Source organism: Saccoglossus kowalevskii, chromosome 9, assembly GCF_978046115.1.
Source record: "Saccoglossus kowalevskii chromosome 9, keSacKowa6.1, whole genome shotgun sequence".
Lineage (NCBI taxonomy): Eukaryota > Metazoa > Hemichordata > Enteropneusta > Harrimaniidae > Saccoglossus > Saccoglossus kowalevskii.
The window spans coordinates 14,633,912-14,656,165 of record NC_140649.1 but is presented as its reverse complement, the minus strand read 5'-3'; the positions used below and the strand labels follow the sequence as shown (position 1 = coordinate 14,656,165).

The window sequence follows — 22,254 nt, the reverse complement described above, 5'->3', positions numbered from 1 at the left end:
TTCAGATTAGTGATACCGTGCATGTTTTTTTTAAATAGTTTGAAAAAACAGCGATCCTAAATTATCAATTATCTCACTAACAGTGTTATACAGGTCCTAATAAGTCTACAAAAATTGTCACATGGCGATTTTCATGAGTTAGTCATTTATTAGTCTTGTCAAAATTGCACATTTCGTGCCCCGTTTTCAGAAAACTTAAAACTGTTATCCTCAAAAGAGTTACAATCTGTATGAGGTCCTTTGTTAAGATTTTTTCCATATTGGACATATGTGTTTACCTGATGAAGGTTTTCAATAAATAGAAGGTTAGTCAGCAAAGATCATGAAATCCAATTAGGACTTTATTAGCACAAGTAAGCATATTGACTTTAATGTTAATTACTATGCGAACACGTACTTGTATTCAGGCTTCTATAAGTGGTGCGCCCTCTTGCGACAAAGCGTATCTTTAACGTAAATGGGGCGCAGGGGCGCAGTTCATAACGTCAATATTGTTTTTATCCGTAGTCTGTTTTAAGAGATATTTACTGATTCTTACAACTTCACAACCAAGGTAAATTGTTTCTTTGGACGACGTTGCTTACAGCTAAATATAGTTCATACTTACAGCCACCTACGCTATTTTGACATTACAAAAACGTTTCAGCAATAGAGGGCGGGATTTATTTTAATTTTATTTATCTTATTTTTCCCACATTACGTAGTGTTGATGGATCGTTAGAACGTGAAGATGTTCGTTCTGAATTGAATTGAATTTGAAATCCCACCTAAAATACAAATTTGTAAATTAATACGGTGCGTATGAACACATGTAGAGGTACCTCCATATGCATCTTCGCCAGCCAAGGAACGTTTGTTTCGGGTTACCCCCCCCCCCTCCTAAACTAACCGTTGACCGGTTATGAAAGCCGGCCGGCTTTAGCGAAACCGTGCGATTCGGACGATGACCGATATGGTTCATTTGTGATCATAAAAAAAATTTATGTAACCATCGCCTGCCATTGAGATTGAGAGAGTTGATACCCAGTCTATTGAAAGTTAAAGCGCGGTGGTCGTCGCGCAGCGCGTGTACGAATTTCATGTAAACAAACAATGTATTTTACACGCGTTGTATATCGATATCCCATATCGAACAGGACGCGGCACGACGACTGCCGCCTTTTAATCATTAGAAATTATGAGCGGTAGACCATATACCCTAGGGGTTATGGGTATACTTACCTCATTTTTTTAAACTCAATAATAAATAAATGACTTGGTTGCTATAAAATAAAATGACGATGTACACGCGGAAATCAAAAAAAATGTTGTAATATAAATTACAATTGTGCCACTAATAATGATACATTATTCATAGTGAAATAAATACAATAAATGTATCGTTCGTCGGGTGTCGTTGGTAGAGTATTTGTAAAAATTAAAAAAAAACTTCCGGCGAAAAATTGCCATTTGGAAACAATATTACACTCGAGTAAATTAACCTAATTTAACCTAGATTAATCTAGATTTCGGTTAGTCACAATCAAATTCCGATGTAGCCGTCACATCGCCACAATTACCACTTATTCAGCAACATAGGGAGTGCGGAAACTCCAATACGTTTAAAATGTAATAGCTTAGAGGGTCGTGGTTCGTGATCACGTGGTTTAATTCAACCTATTATATGCGCCGTTACATGTCTTAACAAGCGCCAAACTCAAACTGTTGAAATTCGCTGAGTGAGTTGAAACGTATTTCCCGTGTTTGTGAGTAGTTGTGGATTAATTTGCAAACCTCGAGGGTCGGTTGCCGTTCTCGTGTGATAATTTAGCGTCACAGAACCCTGACATAATTCGAAAGTTGAGTGTTTACAGTGTCGTTGTGTCGACGGAAATAATAATGGCTGAACAGCTGTTTAACAGGACTTTGGCTGTGACCGTGAGATCGTCCGATCGAGATGACACGTAAGTGATATTTTTGATAATTAGCGTTCAAAATTTACTTTCAGGCTGATGTTACCTAAATCACGGTCTCAGGTTTCATCCGTTGCGAAGAATTTTACAACTGACAGTGTACCGTTATTTGAACAAAAACGCTCAACAGTGGTTTTTCAGTGACCCGTCCATTGCAAAACAGCAAAACATGTCCAGATCGTGTTTGCTCATCCAGTCCCATGTTCCGGTTATCTGTCTAACTTCATTGTACACTGTAAACTGTTATTTCGAAAGAGAATGTCTTCTGACCTTTGAAGTTTTAATTAATGATTGACTTTTTATCTAGTCACTGAGACTGTTGATTTCATGTATTTTATTGGGTAGTCGCGTTGATTCAAATGACCATTCAAGCCCATACTTCACTGCATTTCATCCTCGAAACCGTGGCTCAACTCGTAACTTCATTTAAACAATGCCCCTCGACAACTTTTGGCTATATTATTTTGACACCTATTTAATAGAAACGTTTGATATTGCAATGGTGTACGTTGTAATACAAACTGCACGTGTATTAACACAACTGTTTCTACATGATTCTAGTAAACGTTCGGATTGTTGTATGGTGTCAATTTACAGTACACTACCCATGTGATTCGAACGTGTCAAACTTGAAGCTTGTCATTCTTAAGAACAAGCATTTGTCTATGTTTTCTTTGCAATTATTACACATTCTCGAAATTACGTTATATTTTGCACTAACTGTTGCATCCAATGATTTGAATGCACAGAAGCATGGATTCTTTATTGTTTATATTTATGTGTCTGTACATGACTTCAGAGTTAGTAAACAGATGCCACATGTGGTCCTTCAACTACAATCTTCTTCCAACATTAAAATTCACACAAAGGAACCAAAATGTTTGGAAAAACTATGTGTTTCCCATTATTAAATGTTAATTTAAATTTTTTACTGCACTGTTTTTTGTTCGCAATACACACTTTTTAATAATTTGTATACAGTGACAGTTGTTGCCTAACCTGTATAGAATTTTCACATTGAAAAGCGTTCCTTTTACACCACTATCACCCAACTCTTACCCTCCAGCCCTCCCCAATTTATTATTATATGGCGGACCATGAGAGATACCAGTACCTCTAGTTATCTAGATGGGTATTTACAATAGACCATTTTCCGTTCACTGCGAGAATCACGCGTTATGCATGAAATCGAACGTAAAAACAGGACAAACAAAGGTCGTAGTGGCGTCAAACATCGCGTGGGATTCGACAAATGCGAAAGTATTTTGGGGACATTTCCATGCTTAATAATGTGCTGTCCACATTTGATGATAGGCAATTTCGATTAAGTAAGGGTATTCGGAAGCAATATTCCTCTGTCGAAGATGAGATCGGCCGGTCGGTGTGAGCTACGAAATAAGGAAATTCGAGTTCAAAATCAAATCGTTTGATTTTTGCGGCAGACGTTCGACGCGCGTCTTTCATGCATCTCGCGAGATCTCGCAATTGTACGGAAAATCACCTATTTAAATGGGAGAGGGGGAACTTGGAGTGCTGCGAAAGGCACTCTGAGAGCATCCATAGTGTTTTATTGGGGTTTAGTGACTACCGGTAATCATTTGTGGTTTTTGATGGTCTGAATTTACCTGTACAAATTGTTGGAAATGTATCAGCACCTTCTAACAATGGTGATACTTTGGTTTTCTATTCAATTGTGCTTGAAAATTCCTTGCTAATGCTTTTGTATTTTATTTACTTATTTATTCTCACACACGCATCCCCCTGAGGGAATGGAAAAGGTTACAACAACTACAGAAGATGCAAAATGAATAAGAAATAAAAACCACAATACAGAGACACCAAGACAAACAAAACAAGAGAAAAAAAGTGTTCCAATGTGCATGCGTCCATAAAAATTTGCTTCTTTTTTCGTAATTCAAACGATAATTTCTCCACAATTCATACAAATTCAGACCTTCAAATACATCACGTAGTTGTCAAAATACCCCAATAAATGCTAATGATCTTGGAGTGATACCTACGTCCCATGTCGCTCGGACAAATACTTCTCATTAATACAATTACTGAATACAGAACATCTTTGAAGTGTCTTTTTTTTTAAATGAATGTCTCGCCTGCAGAAGAGGTGAATTGTTCAGCAGTGAATCTTGCCATGGAGTTTGTGCTGGCCCAAATATTAAAAACTCACCATTTTAATCAGTAAAAAAGTGTTTCCTCTAAAAATTAACGATCCCGGACCGTTGTTTGGTCCCCAGGGGGATAAGTGGCGACTTTGAACCTCAGGTTGATCTGCTGTGTTTAAATACAAACGACTGAAAGAAACACTTCGATTTTTGTGTTTAATATCTAGCATGCGTTTGATTGATTACCATATACCTTGGCTATTACGATACCCTTAGTTTTCACAAGTTTAAAAAAAAAATCCGACCGAAAGACCTATTTTTTCAATTTTCTGACTTGAGGGCAACATAAGTTTTTTTTGGGCCTTGCATTTATCTCAGTGCAGCTTTAAAAATGCAAATTGTTCATTTATTTCAACTTATCATTTGCAATGAAATCTTATATTTTATTTTGCAGGAAAAGAGTTCACATTAAGATAACAGTTGAACTGCACTCCATAACAACGCCATTGCATAAAAAGGTAGGTGGTTTATTTGTAGTTTAAGGGGTTAGCCATTTGAAAGTATGGAGGGGGGCTAGAAAAATGTACATCATTATAAAATTCCATATTGCCCCTTCCTTGCTTAATATCCAAAGGAAAACTTAATTGGGCTCTAGTAGGATGTTGCTCATTACATGTGAAACTAATGCTCAGGAAACACAAGTGGTTCAATTCGGAATGGGTTAAACGATAACTTTTATGCTTGTAAAACATTGTACAAAACCTACAAAAACTGACATTATGTAGATCAGACACTGAACTGTAGTCTTTTGCGCTTGTGAAAATGAACTGGTCATTCACACTCAAAGATAAAATAACCACGTTCACTGCAGTTGTTATTAAAAATACAGTAAATGTACAATATGTGTTCCTGTTAATGAAACAACTGTTGGTAATGTTATCGCAGCAGATCACAGGCGAGTGCCGGTCAGTGAGTCGCATTTGTGACATTCGCACGCTGGTTGGCAAAAGTAAACTGGGCGGCTGGCGTCAGTTACGAACAACTTGCATTTCCTGTGTGTCAGTTTTAATGTTTAGATGTTTCCTAAGATGGCAACTATCGATGAAATTGACTTTGTCAAGTTCAAATGCTAATCCTGATTCTCAATCATAATGTTTGTTCTCTTGTATACGATAGGAACTAGTAGTTCGCCTTACTGATGATACTGATCCTTTTTTTCTGTATTCATTAACAATTGGTGATGAAGATTTTCAAAGGTAATTCCTCACTCAGAATTATAAGTATTTTTGTTTTCAAGTAAGGCCAAGATAAAAAAATGTTGTGATTTCTATAACCCGAACTACACTATTTTTTTAATTTTATTGATATAAAATTGTGCTGGACTTTGAATGTGATTTTACAGAAATTCAAAGCTTTACAAATCTGGGTAATGTAAACAACTTTAAGCATGGTTTATGACACTCATATCAGCAAAAATTGTTCAGTGTTCTCCCCAGAAAAATGTATCAGAGTGGCGGCTAATTTGCATATAATTTACATATCATTAGCATTTGTCTGAAGATAAAGAAAACAATAATGACAGGCTTGCATGGATGAAAATGTGTCTTTATTTTTTAACAAATTTATGTAGAAGATTAAATGAATCTGCTGCTGTGTGATTTCTATGTAATGTTGATTCTTCAGACTTTCATGGAAGCCCAGTGATCTGCAGCTTTTGAGAACGCCGTGATTTTCTTTGCTTCCCACTTCTATTAAATGACATGGCCTTCTTGTGCATCTCCGAGTGTGCGTGTTTATCGATAGCATATTTCGTAATAGTTATACATGGCATAGAATTCCATACCAAAGAACTATTTCTGGATGTTTTTAAGTTGAATTTTCCACATATGTGTCACAGCATTCCTAAAAGATAAGAAATAGGAGCGAATCAATACTTGTATTTAAAAAATATCGTCACGATCAACACGAAAATAAACAAATTGCCGCCATTTTGAAAAGTCGCTAAACTTAAAAATTGCCACGATAAACTTTACCCAACTATTTCAAAACACAATACTAGTATTAGTTACTTTGATAAATCGTAGCCAACAATTTTTGAACTTCCAGAAAGAAGGTCGTTTCCAAAAAAATGTTTCGACGATCGGCAAAAAATGAAGCCATACAAAAATTTACTAAACTAGGTCAAAACTCGCTTCCAAGTAAAACGCTACAAATAAATACTTTTTTAGCTCCGCTGTCGACTTTGTCGAGCGGAGCTTATCATATGAGTGATTGTCCGTCGTCGTCGTCCGTCGTCGTCGTCCGTGTCAATGTTTTACTTTTTCGACTTCTTCTTGAAAACTACAAGCCTGAATGTTTTGATACTTGGTGTATATGTACCTTGGGTAGACCTCTCTCAGATTTGTTCATTTCATGATGATATCTTCAATTCTCTAATTTTGGTGAATATTTTTGTCATTTTTAGTAAAAAGTGATATTTTCGACTTCTTGTTGAAAACCGCAATTGCTTTGATATTACATATATAGGTACTACATGTGGACCTCTCTCAGATTTGTTCATTTTGTAATGATATCTTTAATTCTCTAATTTTGGTGAATATTTTTGTCATTTTTGGTAAAAAGTGATATTTTGGACTTCTTGTTGAAAACCGCAAGTCCAATTGCTTTGATATTACATATATAGGTACTACATGTGGACCTCTCTCAGATTTGTTCATTTTGTAATGATATCTTCAATTCTCTAATTTTGGTGAATATTTTTGTAATTTTTGGTAAAAAGTGATATTTTCGACTTCTTGTTGAAAACCGCAAGTCCAATTGCTTTGATATTACATATATAGGTACTACATGTGGACCTCTCTCAGATTTGTTCTTTTTGTAATGATATCTTTAATTTTCTAATTTTGGTGAATATTTTTGTAATTTTTGGTAAAAAGTGATATTTTCGACTTCTTGTTGAAAACCGCAAGTCCAATTGCTTTGATATTACATATATAGGTACTACATGTGGACCTCTCTCAGATTTGTTCATTTTCTAATGATATCTTCTGTTCTTTAAATGCCATGTGCATTGCTAACAGCGGAGCTATCTCAGCCGACAGGCTGCTTGTTTACCTTTGCCATCGGATGTTTCTCTCAGCCACGTATATTTTGTTGTCCATTGTGCATCAAATCTAGAGTTTATTTTTTTGCACTTTTCGTTGTAACATCATCTTGGACACGTTTAGTACCACTGCCGACAGGGGTACCGGTGACCGCGTTGCTGGTGGGTTTATCGCTCGCAACCAGGGGCCCAGCAGGGCGTTCTACGCGGAACCACAACGTAATATTTCTGCTGTTTGACATCGTTGCTTCTTCCAGCCAAATATGCTACTGAGAAAATACTCGCTATTACCCCAATTAAATAGGGCGAAAGTGTTTATTGTCGAAGTACGAAGCTGTATTAGTCCATTGTCTTTGCGTAATCACTGACATGTTTCCATTCACACCTGATTTGGCTCACAGTACCGGACGCTGATGACGCTGACTAACAGATTCGCACGTGTATTAACAAGCTAAAAGAAAGAGTAACAGGAAATGCCACAGAGTAGCGGGCAATCTCTCAGAGTAGCGGCATAAATAATGGAGTAGCGGCCCCGCTACGCTAAAACGCTTTGGGGAGAACACTGTTGTTCTTGTGTATGTACATGTAAGGAAAACAAAGTTAACCACAGTTATAACGAAGAATATATATATATATCTATGAAAAATAAAGAAACCTACATACTGTAAAATAATTTATTTTAGCGTGGAATCAATTTTCGCTGAAGAAATGATTCAGTGAAAATAAAATCCAGTGAATATACTTTTTAGCTCCGCTGTCGACTTTGTCGAGCGGAGCTTATCATATGAGTGATTGTCCGTCGTCGTCCGTGTCAATGTTTTATTTTTTCGACTTCTTCTTGAAAACTACAAGCCTGAATGCTTTGATACTTGGTGTATATGTACCTTGGGTAGACCTCTCTCAGATTTGTTCATTTCATGATGATATCTTCAATTCTCTAATTTTGGTGAATATTTTTGTCATTTTTAGTAAAAAGTGATATTTTCGACTTCTTGTTAAAAACCGCAAGTCCAATTGCTTTGATATTACATATATAGGTACTATAGGTGGACCTCTCTCAGATTTGTTCATTTTGTAATGATATCTTTAATTCTCTAATTTTGGTGAATATTTTTGTCATTTTTGGTAAAAAGTGATATTTTCGACTTCTTGTTGAAAACCGCAAGTCCAATTGCTTTGATATTACATATATAGGTACTACATGTGGACCTCTCTCAGATTTGTTCATTTTGTAATGAGATCTTTAATTCTCTAATTTTGGTGAATATTTTTGTAATTTTTGGTAAAAAGTGATATTTTCGACTTCTTGTTGAAAACCGCAAGTCCAATTGCCTTGATATTGCATATATAGGTACTACATGTGGAATTCTCTCTGATTTGTTTATTTTGTAATGATATCTTTAATTCTCTAATTTTGGTGAATATTTTTGTAATTTTTGGTAAAAAGTGATATTTTCGACTTCTTGTTGAAAACCGCAAGTCCAATTGCTTTGATATATTATACATATGGGTACTACATGTGGACCTCTCAGATTTGTTCATTTTCTAATGATATCTTCTGTTCTTTAATTGCCATGTGCATTGCTAACAGCGGAGCTATCTCAGCCGACAGGCTGCTTGTTTTTCTTATATTGTACATTAAATTAAACATGGTTTTGTCAGACTACTGACAAATTTCTACATTGCTGCAGAAAATGTGTTATCTTTGCTATTTTCTCTATTATATGTACTAGTAGTTTGGCTTTGACCTTTGAGAAGCATGCTGCTTAAAGATCATTCATAAAACTTTATAGTAAATTCGTTTTTCTGGGAAATATTTGATGATGTCAATTCACATGAAACTTGATTTCTGTTTGATTGTCCGTTAGAATTTCATTTGCTAACACTTTTGAAATGTTACTATACACAAGGATTCTCACATGTTCTCTGTTTCTAATAGGCAGGAGTAATTCATGATTTTCGGACAAATCCTCAAATACTTTTACAAATTATTAGCAACTTATTGTTCAATCATGATGTAATGTTTTTTTTTTGTAGTTTAAAAGCACAGCAGGGTTTACTGGTAGATTTCAGTGCATTTCCACAAAAATTTATCGATCTCCTTCAGTTGTGTCTTGAAGAGGAGTCCAAAGAGTCACCAAAGTAGGTACCAAAATTGGTTTTATAATTCTTGGCAGTGGGCGGCAAAATTATTCTGTTGTGGCTATGGAAATGGGTGAAGGGAATGAGGCATGTGTGATGTTTCCCCGTGGTTCACTACCTTTCATCCACCTTTGTATTGTATGCTGCCTGGTCAGTGGGTGCCAAAATTAACCGGTATTCATGAAAAATCGTTTTTCCTGTCAGTTTCTTTTGTATATTGGGTATTTCCAATACATTTTGTATACCCACGTAACGGTGACACATTACAAATATACCGTAATCGACCGTGTTAGCGCCCATGCCCGGGCAAGCGCCCACCCCCCACTTTTGCGCAATTTTTATATTTGGGGTCACATTCGGCAGAGCGCCCACCCCTTCAAAATGCAACTACCGGTAATTTAAAACTTGGTCTTGCGTAACGAATCTTAGTAATCGTTTTTATATGATACAGCGTGGATATCGACCGCTGTGAACATGTTGTGAATGTGTAGAACACAGTAACCGTGCGTAAACTACGCCTCGACAATGACCTGTTAATGCAAATAAAATGCGGTAAATATTTCATGCCATATTCAGTTTACTTCTCAAAAATGGCTAGTTATTAGTTTTTTAGAAAAACCATGTCGTTTATTCGCTGAAATCAATTCCAACAGATCGTACTTCGACATCGATAATTCACTTCCGCATTGCGTTACCGGAAAGTCTTCGGAAATTTTTACGAAGAATTGCGCCAGTACAACACAGCATTCTGATTGGTTAATAACCAACTTGACCCATTAGATCAAAGTATGCTGCTGCAGGTCAAATCTGCAAATGCATCATGGCGGAAAGTGATTTTCATCGAGAGTTTGCGTACGATCCAACACCTTCGTCAGTGGAGATAATATGACAATTTTGACTGTGTTCCAACAGACTCAAATGTTTTTAATTTCGTAAATTCTGATGGTACGTAATTAATATTGTAAATGTGCATATTTTTTTTGATCATTTCTGTTCATTTCATTGTGAAAATCAATGACGATTTAACTAATTTCGTAATTCGATTTTCCCCCAAAGACGTAATCTGTCACTTGATGAATCAAATTTTTCATTTGCACTCTTTTTCGAGGGGGATGCTCAGGTAAGCGCCCACCCCTAAAAAATCGTGATTTTCTGAGTTGAGGCCCCTGGGCGTTTACGCGGTCGAGTACGGTATGTTGAAAAGGAATATCCCATTGTGGCCATAGAAATGAACATTGTCTGGACATCGTAATATTACAACTGTAGAAAACTTTTGTAACGAATTTGTAGACAAACTTGTAACTAGACTACGGTAAAAACTGCTCATATTCTAAGATTCAAATACAATGGAGAAACAAAACCATTTTTAAATGGCATCTATGGATTTAGATTTTTAACTTAAAATTAAGTTTGATTGTGAGCAAAGCAATTGCGTGGAACATGAAAATAGTGGGTTTTTTTGTAGTTTACATGCGTTATTGAACACAGTGAATCATTTGATCACAAATGTACATTCCATTGTTTATTTGTCGAATATAATGGGATATTCAATGTGTGTTCTTGCTTTCCGATGATTGAAAGCAAAATTGAAAACAACAAAGAATAATGTAATGTTTCAATTAACACGAAGTTTGCCTCATATTGTAGGTTATACATCACTTGAATATCATGAGGTTATTACTCTGCCAGTACGGAAACCACACGAACCTTTGCTACACGTTGGTTGATACAATTGTCATACTGCATTCATGCATACTTTGCCATATTATTGTGATAACCTTATATATTATAATAATTTAATGAGAGAACAACAACAAAAAACATTCCTGTTCAGTCACCGGATTCTATTTCCGTCACACGCTACATCACTAATAAGGAAAACATTCAATACTTCAATTCTACATTTCTCGGACTAATGATTACTATTGTTTCCGGCGTCTGATGTAGAATAACTACAATTATTATAATATGCAGAATTATGCGTTGAAAATGTTCTCGTTTCAGATTTCTTCTTCAACTGATAACATCTGGTGGAATAGAGAGAGGATTATCCCATTTAAATGTTATAGAGACTAATCCATTCAAACATCTAACCCATCTTTCATTGAAATTTGTACCTGGTAATGACGCTGATGTCAAGAAATACTTAGCTGCTTGTCTCAAACAACTCAAGGTATGGAAGCTATATTCTCTTAGTAATATAATATATTCCTTCAATAAAATGTTTAATCTTAGTTCTTAGTGTTGTCTTGATTACTGTAAAAACATGTTAAAAAAGGGGCATGCAATTTTAGCAAATTGTGGTAAAATGTCGTAATAGTGAAATGTTGATTTAGCGAATCTCTCTTGTCATTGTTGATTTCTTTGTTTGGCGGCCATTTTGAATTGTTAATAAAGTCATTAACTACATCTTGAATTAGCGATTCAGTTCTCTCGCTAAATTCGCGAAAAAGACATGCTCGCGAAAAAGACATGTTTTACAGTATTTATGTGACTGCAATAAGACGTGGGCAGTGTTTCTTTAGAACCTTAATATTGTGAAACTTTGTGAGGATCCCATGTTTCTTAGTGAAATTGGACAATCTGAGGTGCATTTGTCATGGTTATTGTGGTCCTGGGATATACTTGGAAAGTTCTGGGAATTGAAAGGTGTCCTGGAAAATGAATAATCCGCATAAAAAGCCATTTCTGTCGCAAAATGGTTTATTGAAATCACTGATAAATTGAAAACAAATATTCCGACAAAATTACCAAGAAATGACCAATTCTCCTGGAAAATGTCTGCAAAAAGTCTTGAAAAGTCCTTGAATTTTATTTTATTTTATTTTATTTCAGGTGTGCTAACTTTGATTCATGCAAGTTGCATTCTAATGTTTCAAAGTGATTTTTAAGTTGAAATTACATCCAATTTGATTTTTTCTTCACAGGATGAAAAATCTGCTCTTCAAAACAGATTAGCTGCAACTGAGAGCGAACTCAATCATCGATTGAAGCAAACACAAGAGGTGCATATATTCTTTTTTTTTTCCATAAGATCACTCATTCTGAACTGTACCAAAAGCAAATAACTGCTTAAAGCGTCACCTGCCCATGCATCAGATGGCCATATCATGTCATTCTTTACAAACAAGCGTCTACCCATGAGCCTTGGCGTTTTTAGCGTGTGTTATCATCAATTGGGACTGAATTCCCTCCCGTGTGCGCGCAGGTGACGACCCTCTCGCTTTAACATCAGCTTGTCATTCAACTCCTTTACTTGAACTGCAGAATTTTTGTTTTTACAAAGGCCCATAAGATCTACAAATAGTGAAAATTTCTAGCAGCGAAAATCAACCAGTGGCAATCATTTTAATAAACATTTGCCTCAATATTAACATGTTAACAGTAAATTTTATTGAAAATGATATTGTAAGCACTGTCAGTCATCTGGACATAAGAGAAACTCTCGGCATACTGCTCTTAAGCAGAACCAACCACACTTACCGTATTTGCTCTGTTAGAAGTGAATGTGAACCAACAGTTGAGTGTATTGTATTTGTCATTTACGTATAGTGATTTGCTACTACCGTAAAATCTATATTAGAAGCTGCATCCCTAATAGAAGTCGCACCCATTCTTTTTGAACAATTGAGAACCAAAAAATCATAATTTCTCATATGTGTAGATGTTCTAATACAAGCAACATCCCCTCTGTTGCGTTGTCCCATTTTAATAGAAGCCACTGCTTCTAATTTTACACATACAGCAGGGGTTTTTCCAGAAAAAAAATGCAAGAGGGAGCACTGCAATTCAGCGGTGCCACCAAGTGTGGGAGATAGAGTTCTCCCTACCAGGGTGTGGAGTTTTTGATAATTCTAAATTAAAATGGAGCATTCTATGGCTTCCTTGGCCAAAATTACTATCAGATAGGCCACAGTTGAAGACTGTGGCCTCATCAACTGTGGCCTCATGTGATCCCTGGTCATTCAGAATTTTATGGTTGCCAGAGGCATGAGGGCTCAGTGCCTCTGTTCCCTTGTTTAAAAAAAATCCCTGCATACAGTACATGTATTTATTTGTTGTAGAGGTCTTCTTAACCTCTGATAGTGTGTAGATTGTAGATTACAAGTACTCAAAAATGAAATGATGTGCTCGAAATACATTCATTTACACACCCTGAATTTTGTTGATAAACCCATGATGTCTACATCTGGAAGCTTACATATAGCGTTATGTACTTGTATTTACCAGGCATTGTCTGAAAGAACTGTTGAATTGGATAATATGCGAGCGGAGTGGACTTCTAAAGCCAGTAATTTAACTGCAAGACATACCCAGGAAGTGACTGCTCATAGAGAGAAAACATTACAAGTAAGATTGATATCACATCAAAATATCTTTATTTCTGTCAGGTTTGTCAAACTGCAGAACTCTTCTTGAGAGTTTGCTTTGTCTTTGTTACGATAATACTGTACTTTCCCGATCATGAGCCCAGGGTCTCAAATGTTAAATCGCGGAAAGTAACATAACAGACATTTTACTACAATAATATTGACATGAATTTGAGTCTGAATTTATGGTGTACAATGATTAGGGTCTGTGGGAAAACAGTTGAAGGCAAGATCTTTGTCATTACGTTGGTTGTGGGATGTGATCAGGGAAGGACAGTAACTAATCAACAGCGTGGTTTCGTTCGCTGTTAACTGATCCGGTGCGTATCGTAGAAAGCCGTTTCCTCTATGATATACATTCATGCATTGCTGGGACATGCATATTTTAGCATTAATACAGGAAACTTAGTAAACTCAGAGGGAGATTAGCCAAAACAGGATTGTCGTTCAGTGAACATGCACTTTACATGATATAGCAAGTTGCGTTCATTCTCATTTACAGTGTGAACAAAAACTGATGTTAGTTTTTTTCAAATTGCAAAAAACAATTGCATGAATGTCTTTAGATTTGTTTAACATTTTGCGATTAGATTGTTCATTGCTAAACAAGGCAACATACATGTATGTAAAAAAAGAATGATTAGGGTCATGAATCAAATTTTGTTTAGATGATGTAATATTACTGTGTGTGCATTACGCAGTTAATACATAGCATTCCATGAGGAAAAGTAAAACATTACCCGTTCAATTAGAAAATTCCTTTGCGATTTTTTCTGTGACTGCAAGAAAGAATGGAACAGCATAATTGTAGTATGAGACATCGGTTTGCTAATGATATAGCTATATTGCTCACAATGTGGCCATTGCTTCCTGTGGCAACACTTTGTGTAATGTGACTATTTTGTTAGCAAAATAGTGTCTCATACTGCAACAGTGCCGTGCCATTTTTCAGGGTCCGTATCGTTGGGAAAATCCTTTGAAAGTTTTTGGATTTTTTGAGGTCTGGAAAGTCTTTGAGTTAAATTACAGAAAAAATAAAAAAAAGTCTTTAAATTTCTTCATAGTTATTACCGGTAATTCATTTTAGAAAGGCCCGTTTTCTCTGCATAGAGTGTTTTCTTTCCAAGTTCTGCCCTTCTAGTTGTGTTGGCCTGAATTAAGGTTCAAAATGTCTTGGAAAATCATTGAGAAAAGGTCTGGAAAAGGCTTGGAAATCATTTGGCTCTTGGTGCTATGAACCCTGTTCTTTCTTGCAGTCACAGCAAAACAATGTGCCCAGAATTACATTTAAAAAAAAAAAGTGTACGCTTAACCACACATTTATTGAAATACGTTGGTTTGAGTAGTTTGCACTGTACTAATTCATTGTCAATAGAATACATTCTCACATGAAAACTGCATCACAACTTTGAAACCCCTCCCTTCATTGATCAATATTAACATGAATAATAAAACATGCGTCAACCTTCAGATCCAAACAGAACTTCAGAATAAATATGAGCAAGAAAGAAAAAATACCAGTGAGAAACATCAAAGGATATTAGAACAGTTGGAAGGAAGACTTGCAGTCCTAGAGTCTACAAATAAGGTATTATTAACTATTAACTTTTTCACCATCAGAATTTTTTGCCCAAATTTTTCTGCACTTTTTGCTCATATTCTTCAATATTTCTGGAAATGAACCCTAATTTTAGAGCAAACAGTCAAAATTTGAGTCAATTTTCAGTTTTTACCACAAAAGATTGGCTATTTTTTGTCCCAATCTTCTGCAGGAAAGTGCAGACTATAAATTGGACTATTTTGTGAATTTGTGATAAAAAGAGGGAACTGGTGATGACAATGGTTTTCCTGGTCCTTCTAATAATTTGTAAGTGGAAACACAAGTGTTAACTACAATGTCTGCCTTTAAAGGGCAGTGGATAAATAAAACACAAACACACAAACATCATCACTTTGTTGGACATTAACCCATTCCCCTTGCCTCGTAAATTAAAATATGCAAGCACATAATAAATGTAATGAAATATGGTAATCCCTTGAGCACCTAATTTTTTTTGCTTCAATTTGCGTAAATTCATTCCCATTTTCAATAAATTTTCAATTAATTTTGGACCAAACAGACAAAATGTGACATGGCTACTAGTTTTGATGTAAAAATTTCGCATCAATTTGTGTAGAAAAGAGCAGACTATAAGTAGAACTTATTTTATGGATGGTTCCTGAGGTTGACTTTGATACCTAAAGGGTTAAACTGTTACTGTGTGATTATTACACACAGTAATTGAAATCATCTTCGACCCCCCTCCCTACCTTTCCATTAATCTATTAAGCATGTTTGATCATCAATGCTCTCTAAGGTACAGAAAACAATTTTTTTCCCCCAATTTTTGTTATTCTTATTTTGAAATTGTCATGAAAAGTGTACTTTTATTTGCATGTACAATGTACTTACCAAACATGCTATATTATGAGGTTATTACGAGAAAACCTCAAAGTATGCACAAAGACAGTACAGCTGGAGTATTGACCGACGTGCTGCATTACTGTCTGAGTGCATGCTTTAAGGTATTCTCGTAATAACCTTATTATTATACATCTTTTCCTTCCAAGGATACATCATGGGAATGCCGAAATCCAAAAAGTTTACAACAGAATTTGCGAACTTCTTTGTGTGGAATACACACGTAATCATTCCGTTTTTGAAATTCGCATTTCTTTATATGGTGGGATGAAAATACCCCGTAAAATTACAGTACGCTGTAACTTATGGCATTACGGTGACAGATGTATAATAATAATTCTTATGTTACATTTGTATACAACAAATCTATGATGTATTTATATAGCGTTTCATTGCAATTATTATTTATATCAAATTTCAGGAATTGACTGACATAAAGTACAGGTCAGAAGCAACAATTAGAGAACTACAAGCTAAGAATTGTGGATTGGATGAGGTAAGAAATAAACAATTTGTTCATTTGCTGATTTCACTGTCACGAAACGAAATAGGGAAAGCATGGCCCACCTAGAGTATGCCCCAGTCTCTTAGTTTTACTTGCCAAAGAGCCAACTTTCCTGTCTACATATCCACTATCACATGCATTTTTGTCTGAATGCTCAAGCTTTACAAAATCTTTTTTTTTACAAAGAATAAATCTATACTGCCCTATACATGTACCTTATTTTGTATCTGTCAGGGCTCCATGTGTTGTTGACTGTCAAAATGTTTCTATCTACATGTAGGACCCTGCATTTCTCTCAATCTTTATCCCTGCTTTAGTGAAATAATTTCTACAATCATAACATAGTTAATGTAATACAGAAATACTTCTCAAACTCTGATGTGCCGACATGTGCAATACTGTCTATGTAGAAAAAAAGAATTACCTTCCTTAGTTTGTTTCTGCCAACCCCTGAAGAAATTCATCATAAACATTGATCAGATCTTTATATCATAAAATGTACATGTGTTGTTTCCTGTTATAATAGGAACTGAATAGTGTGAAGACAGATCTGCAGAATATACGGCGTCAGAACACCAACCTAGATAGCGAATGCCATGACAGAGATAAAACTATGAATCAGTTACGTATGCGAGTTGCTGTTTTGGAGCAAGAGACAAAAGATAAGGACCAGGTTATAACCCGGACAAATGATGTCATGGAATCAATACAGGAACAGAAGGTACTGTAAATGTCTTTAATTTTCACGAGTGATAGATTTTTTGTCAAATTTTGTGAATCAATAAAATATCTGGAAATTTTGTAGCACTAAGTGTCAGCAATTTAAAAAAAAATTGTTTTCATAAATGTCATCAAATTATTCAAAACTTCCTAGTAGCAAAAATTTTGCGTTTTACGGTGTACATGTCATAGTGCTTTGAATTACGCTGCTTGTGTTAGATAAAAAAAAAAAAAATTGTTGCAGATCAGCCTGCACTTTTTGAATTAGGCATGTCTTTAATTTAAAAAATCAGAAATGAGGAGAAAATAATATAATAAAAGCTGTTTTTTGGTGGTTCGCTTCATAGTGTAGCTGCGTTTTAACGACAGAGTATTTTTTTCCCAGACAATTGTGTAAAGTATAAATAGTGTGCAAATGAAAACAATATTGTTTCATCACTTCAGTCAGACTAGAATGAAATATTTTTTCCCCACATCATAACATACACACAGAATCATGGCAATAATTTAATCCAAAATTGTACTTTATTTTCGTTATTATCGCTGAAGGGATGAATCTGTGAAAATAAAATCTAATGAAAATCAGTGAAAATAAATTAATTCCTGCTGAAATAAAATATTTTACAATATATCAAAAGAAAATAAGAACAAGTTGAAGTAAAATAATTTGAATGGTCCAACACTGCAGGATACAGTGAATAAGTTAATTAACACATTGTTATTTTTTTCAATAGAGAAAATTAGAAGAAACCATTAACCAAAGGGAATCACATCTTCATAAAATGGAAAAAACAGTCAAAGCATCCTCAGAAGAAGTCAGAAAGGTAAGGGTTGCACCATTAATGACCACTGTGATTGTTGGCGTACCCACCCTTCCCTTCATTTCTGAGGGACCCACCCTTCCCTTCATTTCTGAGGGACCCACCCTTCCCTTCATTTCTTGAGACCCCACCCTTCCCTTCATTTCTTGAGACCCCACCCTTCCCTTCATTTCTTGAGACCCCACCCTCTCCTTCATTTCTTGAGACCCCACCCTTTCCTTAATTTTTTTAGACTCCTCCATCCTTTTCTTTATTTCTTGAGACCCTTCCCTTTTCCTTCATTTCATAAGACCCCACCCTTTCTTCTTCATTTCTTGAGACCCCACCCTTTCTCTTTTATTTCTTGGGACCCATCTTCATTATTTCTGAGGCACCCACCCTTCCCTTCATTTCTTGAGACCCCACCCTGCCTTCTTTATTTCTTGAGACCCATTCTTTTCTTTATTTCTGAAGAAACCACCCTCTTCTTCTTAGTTCTTAATTTCTAAGGGTCCCACCCTTCCCTTCATTTCTTGAGACGCATCATACCTTCTTTATTTCTTGAGACTCACCCTCTCCTTCATTTCTGAAGACTACCATCTCCTTCATTTCTGAACACCTACCTTTTCCTTCATTTCTGAACACCTACCTTTTCCTTCATTTCTGAACACCTACCCTCTCCTTCATTTCTGAACACCTACCCTCTCCTTCATTTCTGAACACCTACCCTCTCCTTCATTTCTGAACACCTACCCTCTTCTTCATTTCTGAACACCTACCCTCTTCTTCATTTCTGAACACCTACCCTCTTCTTCATTTCTGAACACCTACCATCTGCTTCATTTCTGAACACCTACCATCTGCTTCATTTCTGAACACCTACCCTCTCCTTCATTTCTGAACACCTACCCTCTCCTTCATTTCTGAACACCTACCCTCTCCTTCATTTCTGAACACCTACCCTCTCCTTCATTTCTGAACACCTACCCTCTCCTTCATTTTTTTAGGTTCACCTTCCCCTTTTTTCTGAGTGACCCACTTTCCTCTTTATTTTTGAATAACCCACTTTTATTTTTAAGTGTTGATTCTTACAAGTAAACCACAGACACTGGTATATCAATGTAACCATTTGAATGTCATCCCCACTATTTTCTATAATTTTGTTAATTTTAGACTAGCTTGATCTTTAAAATTTGAAGAAGAAAAAATGTTTGCATGTTTCTTTTGTGTAAGGTGACTAAGGTATGTTTGTGATTCAGATGCTCATCGGTCATCAGCTGGTATTTATTAAAAAAATGTCTTAATTTTTTTTCAGCCAAAGGGTCCAAGTGTTTTTTGTTAAATTTACTGTTTTACACCTTTTTTTTTTTTAAATATTTTTTGTGCCAGGCGACAGTTCCGGACATTCAGTGTCACTGTTGTCTCTCCTAACTTTTTTTTTATGTGCAAATTGCAAGTGCTAGTGACGACACCTAGTGCATTTTGCCACAGAAGTCATATTCATGTTTGGGACTGCATGACTGGGCTGTGTGGCCATCTCTCTGTCAAATGGCAATTTGTTATGCGCTATCCTGGCGTCAACCAGGCCCGGTCGAACACAAGCACCTGCGGACCTTAACCAAGGTTCCCCCAAAGTCGCATTCGTTAGTGAATGAATCTCGGCCAGTGGAATTGGCCTTCCCATTGAGTCTGTGGCGCACTCACCCAGGGTAGGGGTCGACCCTTTTGATGTTCAGCCTAAAGTGGGTTTGAACTTGGGTCTACCAATCATGAGTCTGATGCGCCAACCACTATGCTACCAGTGACCGGTTTTGTTTTACACCTACAATATGGCAAATAATTAGAAATGTACCCTAACTCTTGTTGCCAAATTTTCCAAATGTCTTAAGCTAATTTGAAAACATATGGCTCGTTCATGTATAGTATGTGTTGCTCTTGAAAGGTCAAACTACAGTGTGGTGTGTTGATTAGAGCAATGATTGCTTTGTGATTACTAAAGTGATATTCTGTGTTCTGTTTTTAGGGTAATGAAATTATTAAACGTTTACAAGGTGAACTGAAAGCATCAATGGCTAAGGTAAGAGGTGTGCTATCATGTGGCTGACCTGGTTTACAAAAGTTTGCTGCATCCTAGCAGCATTTTTAATACTGTGAAATACTTCATTTTCGCTGAAGGAATGATTCAGTGAAAATAAAATCCAGTGAATATACTTTTTTTCCCTCTATTTGCCTCCAACTTGTCAAAAATCAGGGGAGAACACTCAAAAATTGTCCACGAAAACAAATTCCAGGTAAAATAAAGTATTTTACAGTATTGTAAATTGCTGTCATTTCACAAATTTTTATTAGTATTGTAAGCATGCCTTGCTAGTTTAGATTTCTTTGGGTGATGTCTTAAACTCTTACCTTTGTGTCTCTTTAATTGTATTGTGCTTTGTACATGTAGTTGATTAGGATTTGGGTTTACAGAACCCTGCGTTGGCATTTGTATCGGTAATGTATAGTGCTGTCTAGGCAGTAAATATTATCTTGTTTTCCCCAAGGTTGTCCTGCATCTATCTAGACACTACTAGCAGCAGTGTTTTCAATAGTACTGGGAGAGTATTGTTAGCCACCCCCCTCCACCTGAATATTCATGTTTCTGATTATTGTACACGTCAGTTGAAAAATATGCATGTCAGAATTTTGGAGAAAACTACAAAATTGAAATAAAAGCACAAATTTAATTAAAATTCTGAAATAAAAATTAACTAGAAAATATTTCTTTTCCCAAGCCTAATATTTATTGCTGATAGCAATATACATTACCACATTCTCATTGTATAGTTACATGTACTTACGCACATAGCACAAACGTAACATGCACCTGCTCAATCAGAAACTCCCACCTTCCCTGAACTAATTACTGAAGAACTGTGCAACTGTCGAGTAATTGTACACGTAAATTCTCCTAAAATCCAAGCTTTCAAGAGTCTGTATACAGTACATTGTCATAGTTACATTAGACTGGCAGAGTGATTTACTATTCAAATCAAACAATTAATCATTTAGATTTCTCAAGTCTTACCTTTGTATAACCGTATTGTGCATGGTAATTGACTGGGAGATGTGGGAGTTGGGTTCACCAACCTCTGAGATGGAATTTGTATGATGTATATTGCTGTCTGCACAGTAAACATTACTTCACTTTACCTATGGTGATTAGCGAAAACATTGCTCAAGTTTCTTTGGTAAATTATGTATAATTACCAGAGAATTTTTTTTTTAAATTCTGGTCAATTGTATTTCTAAAATCATTAAACGTGGAAGGCCTTTTTATTTTTTTAATGATTTTTCATGAAAACTACCCAGTACATTTTCCTGATTTTTCAGAAATTCGTACTAAAAATATTTGAAAATAAAATTTGCAAATTTTTAATTGATGCGAGTGATATACATGAATATTTGTTTTCTGGGCTTTATACAATGTACTGTCAAATAATTTGTTTCAGCTGGAATTAATTTTAGCTGAAAAGACATTTTGCCTTTTTTGTATGAAATTTATTTTCACCTATTTCTTGACGAGTTGAATATAAAATATAAGAAAGAAAAAAAGGTCTATTCGCTGGATTTTATTTTCACTAAATTATCACTTCAGTCAAAATAAGGTATTTTGCAGTAAGTAGCTATGTTGCATGCGAGGTTGCTGTAAATTAGTTTATGTGCAGAACTCGGGTACAATGCAGCAAAATTAATCAACCCTGGTCTTACATTTATCTTCTTGTTGCTTGTAAGCATTATCCAAGCATTCACGATTTCAAGTCAGAATAAATGTCCGTAATAATTGAGAACCTTTTTTTTTATATTTACTAAGTCATTTATTGTATCAATATATGTATGCACATAAATTTGGTGTGAAAATAATTCCATAATTTGATAATAATCTCCAAACCCAAGTGAGTGTTTTTGAGATATTAGAAAATTGCCTAATTTATTTCAACCCAAAACTTAATCACATCTGTAGATTACCCAAGAGCATCTATGTACAAAGTTTCGTTGCAATCTGTTACTCGAGATATCAGACAACTAAAATTGGCAA

At 35.6% G+C, this 22,254-nt stretch overlaps 1 protein-coding gene and 1 long non-coding RNA gene across 2 annotated transcripts in view; one reads left to right on the top strand and one right to left on the bottom strand.

The window, feature by feature from the left end:
• The first annotated feature begins 1,703 nt into the window (after nt 1–1,703).
• LOC100376181 (spindle assembly abnormal protein 6 homolog) overlaps nt 1,704–22,254 on the top strand; it is a 28,357-nt gene continuing 7,806 nt past the window's right edge. The window contains exons 1-12 of the mRNA XM_085503187.1: nt 1,704–1,943; nt 4,530–4,593; nt 5,252–5,331; nt 9,216–9,320; nt 11,325–11,493; nt 12,248–12,325; nt 13,551–13,670; nt 15,162–15,278; nt 16,573–16,647; nt 17,183–17,377; nt 18,111–18,200; nt 20,200–20,253. Of these exons, the coding sequence (XP_085359313.1) occupies nt 1,879–1,943; nt 4,530–4,593; nt 5,252–5,331; nt 9,216–9,320; nt 11,325–11,493; nt 12,248–12,325; nt 13,551–13,670; nt 15,162–15,278; nt 16,573–16,647; nt 17,183–17,377; nt 18,111–18,200; nt 20,200–20,253 (1,212 nt within the window). The 5' untranslated portion in view covers nt 1,704–1,878. The remainder of the gene's footprint in view (nt 1,944–4,529; nt 4,594–5,251; nt 5,332–9,215; nt 9,321–11,324; nt 11,494–12,247; nt 12,326–13,550; nt 13,671–15,161; nt 15,279–16,572; nt 16,648–17,182; nt 17,378–18,110; nt 18,201–20,199; nt 20,254–22,254) is intronic.
• Nucleotides 5,665–7,583, bottom strand: LOC146738364 (uncharacterized). Its single transcript, XR_014930550.1, has 2 exons — nt 7,190–7,583; nt 5,665–5,977 (listed from the first exon to the last, which is right to left on the bottom strand). It is a non-coding gene; the product is annotated as an uncharacterized LOC146738364 (long non-coding RNA).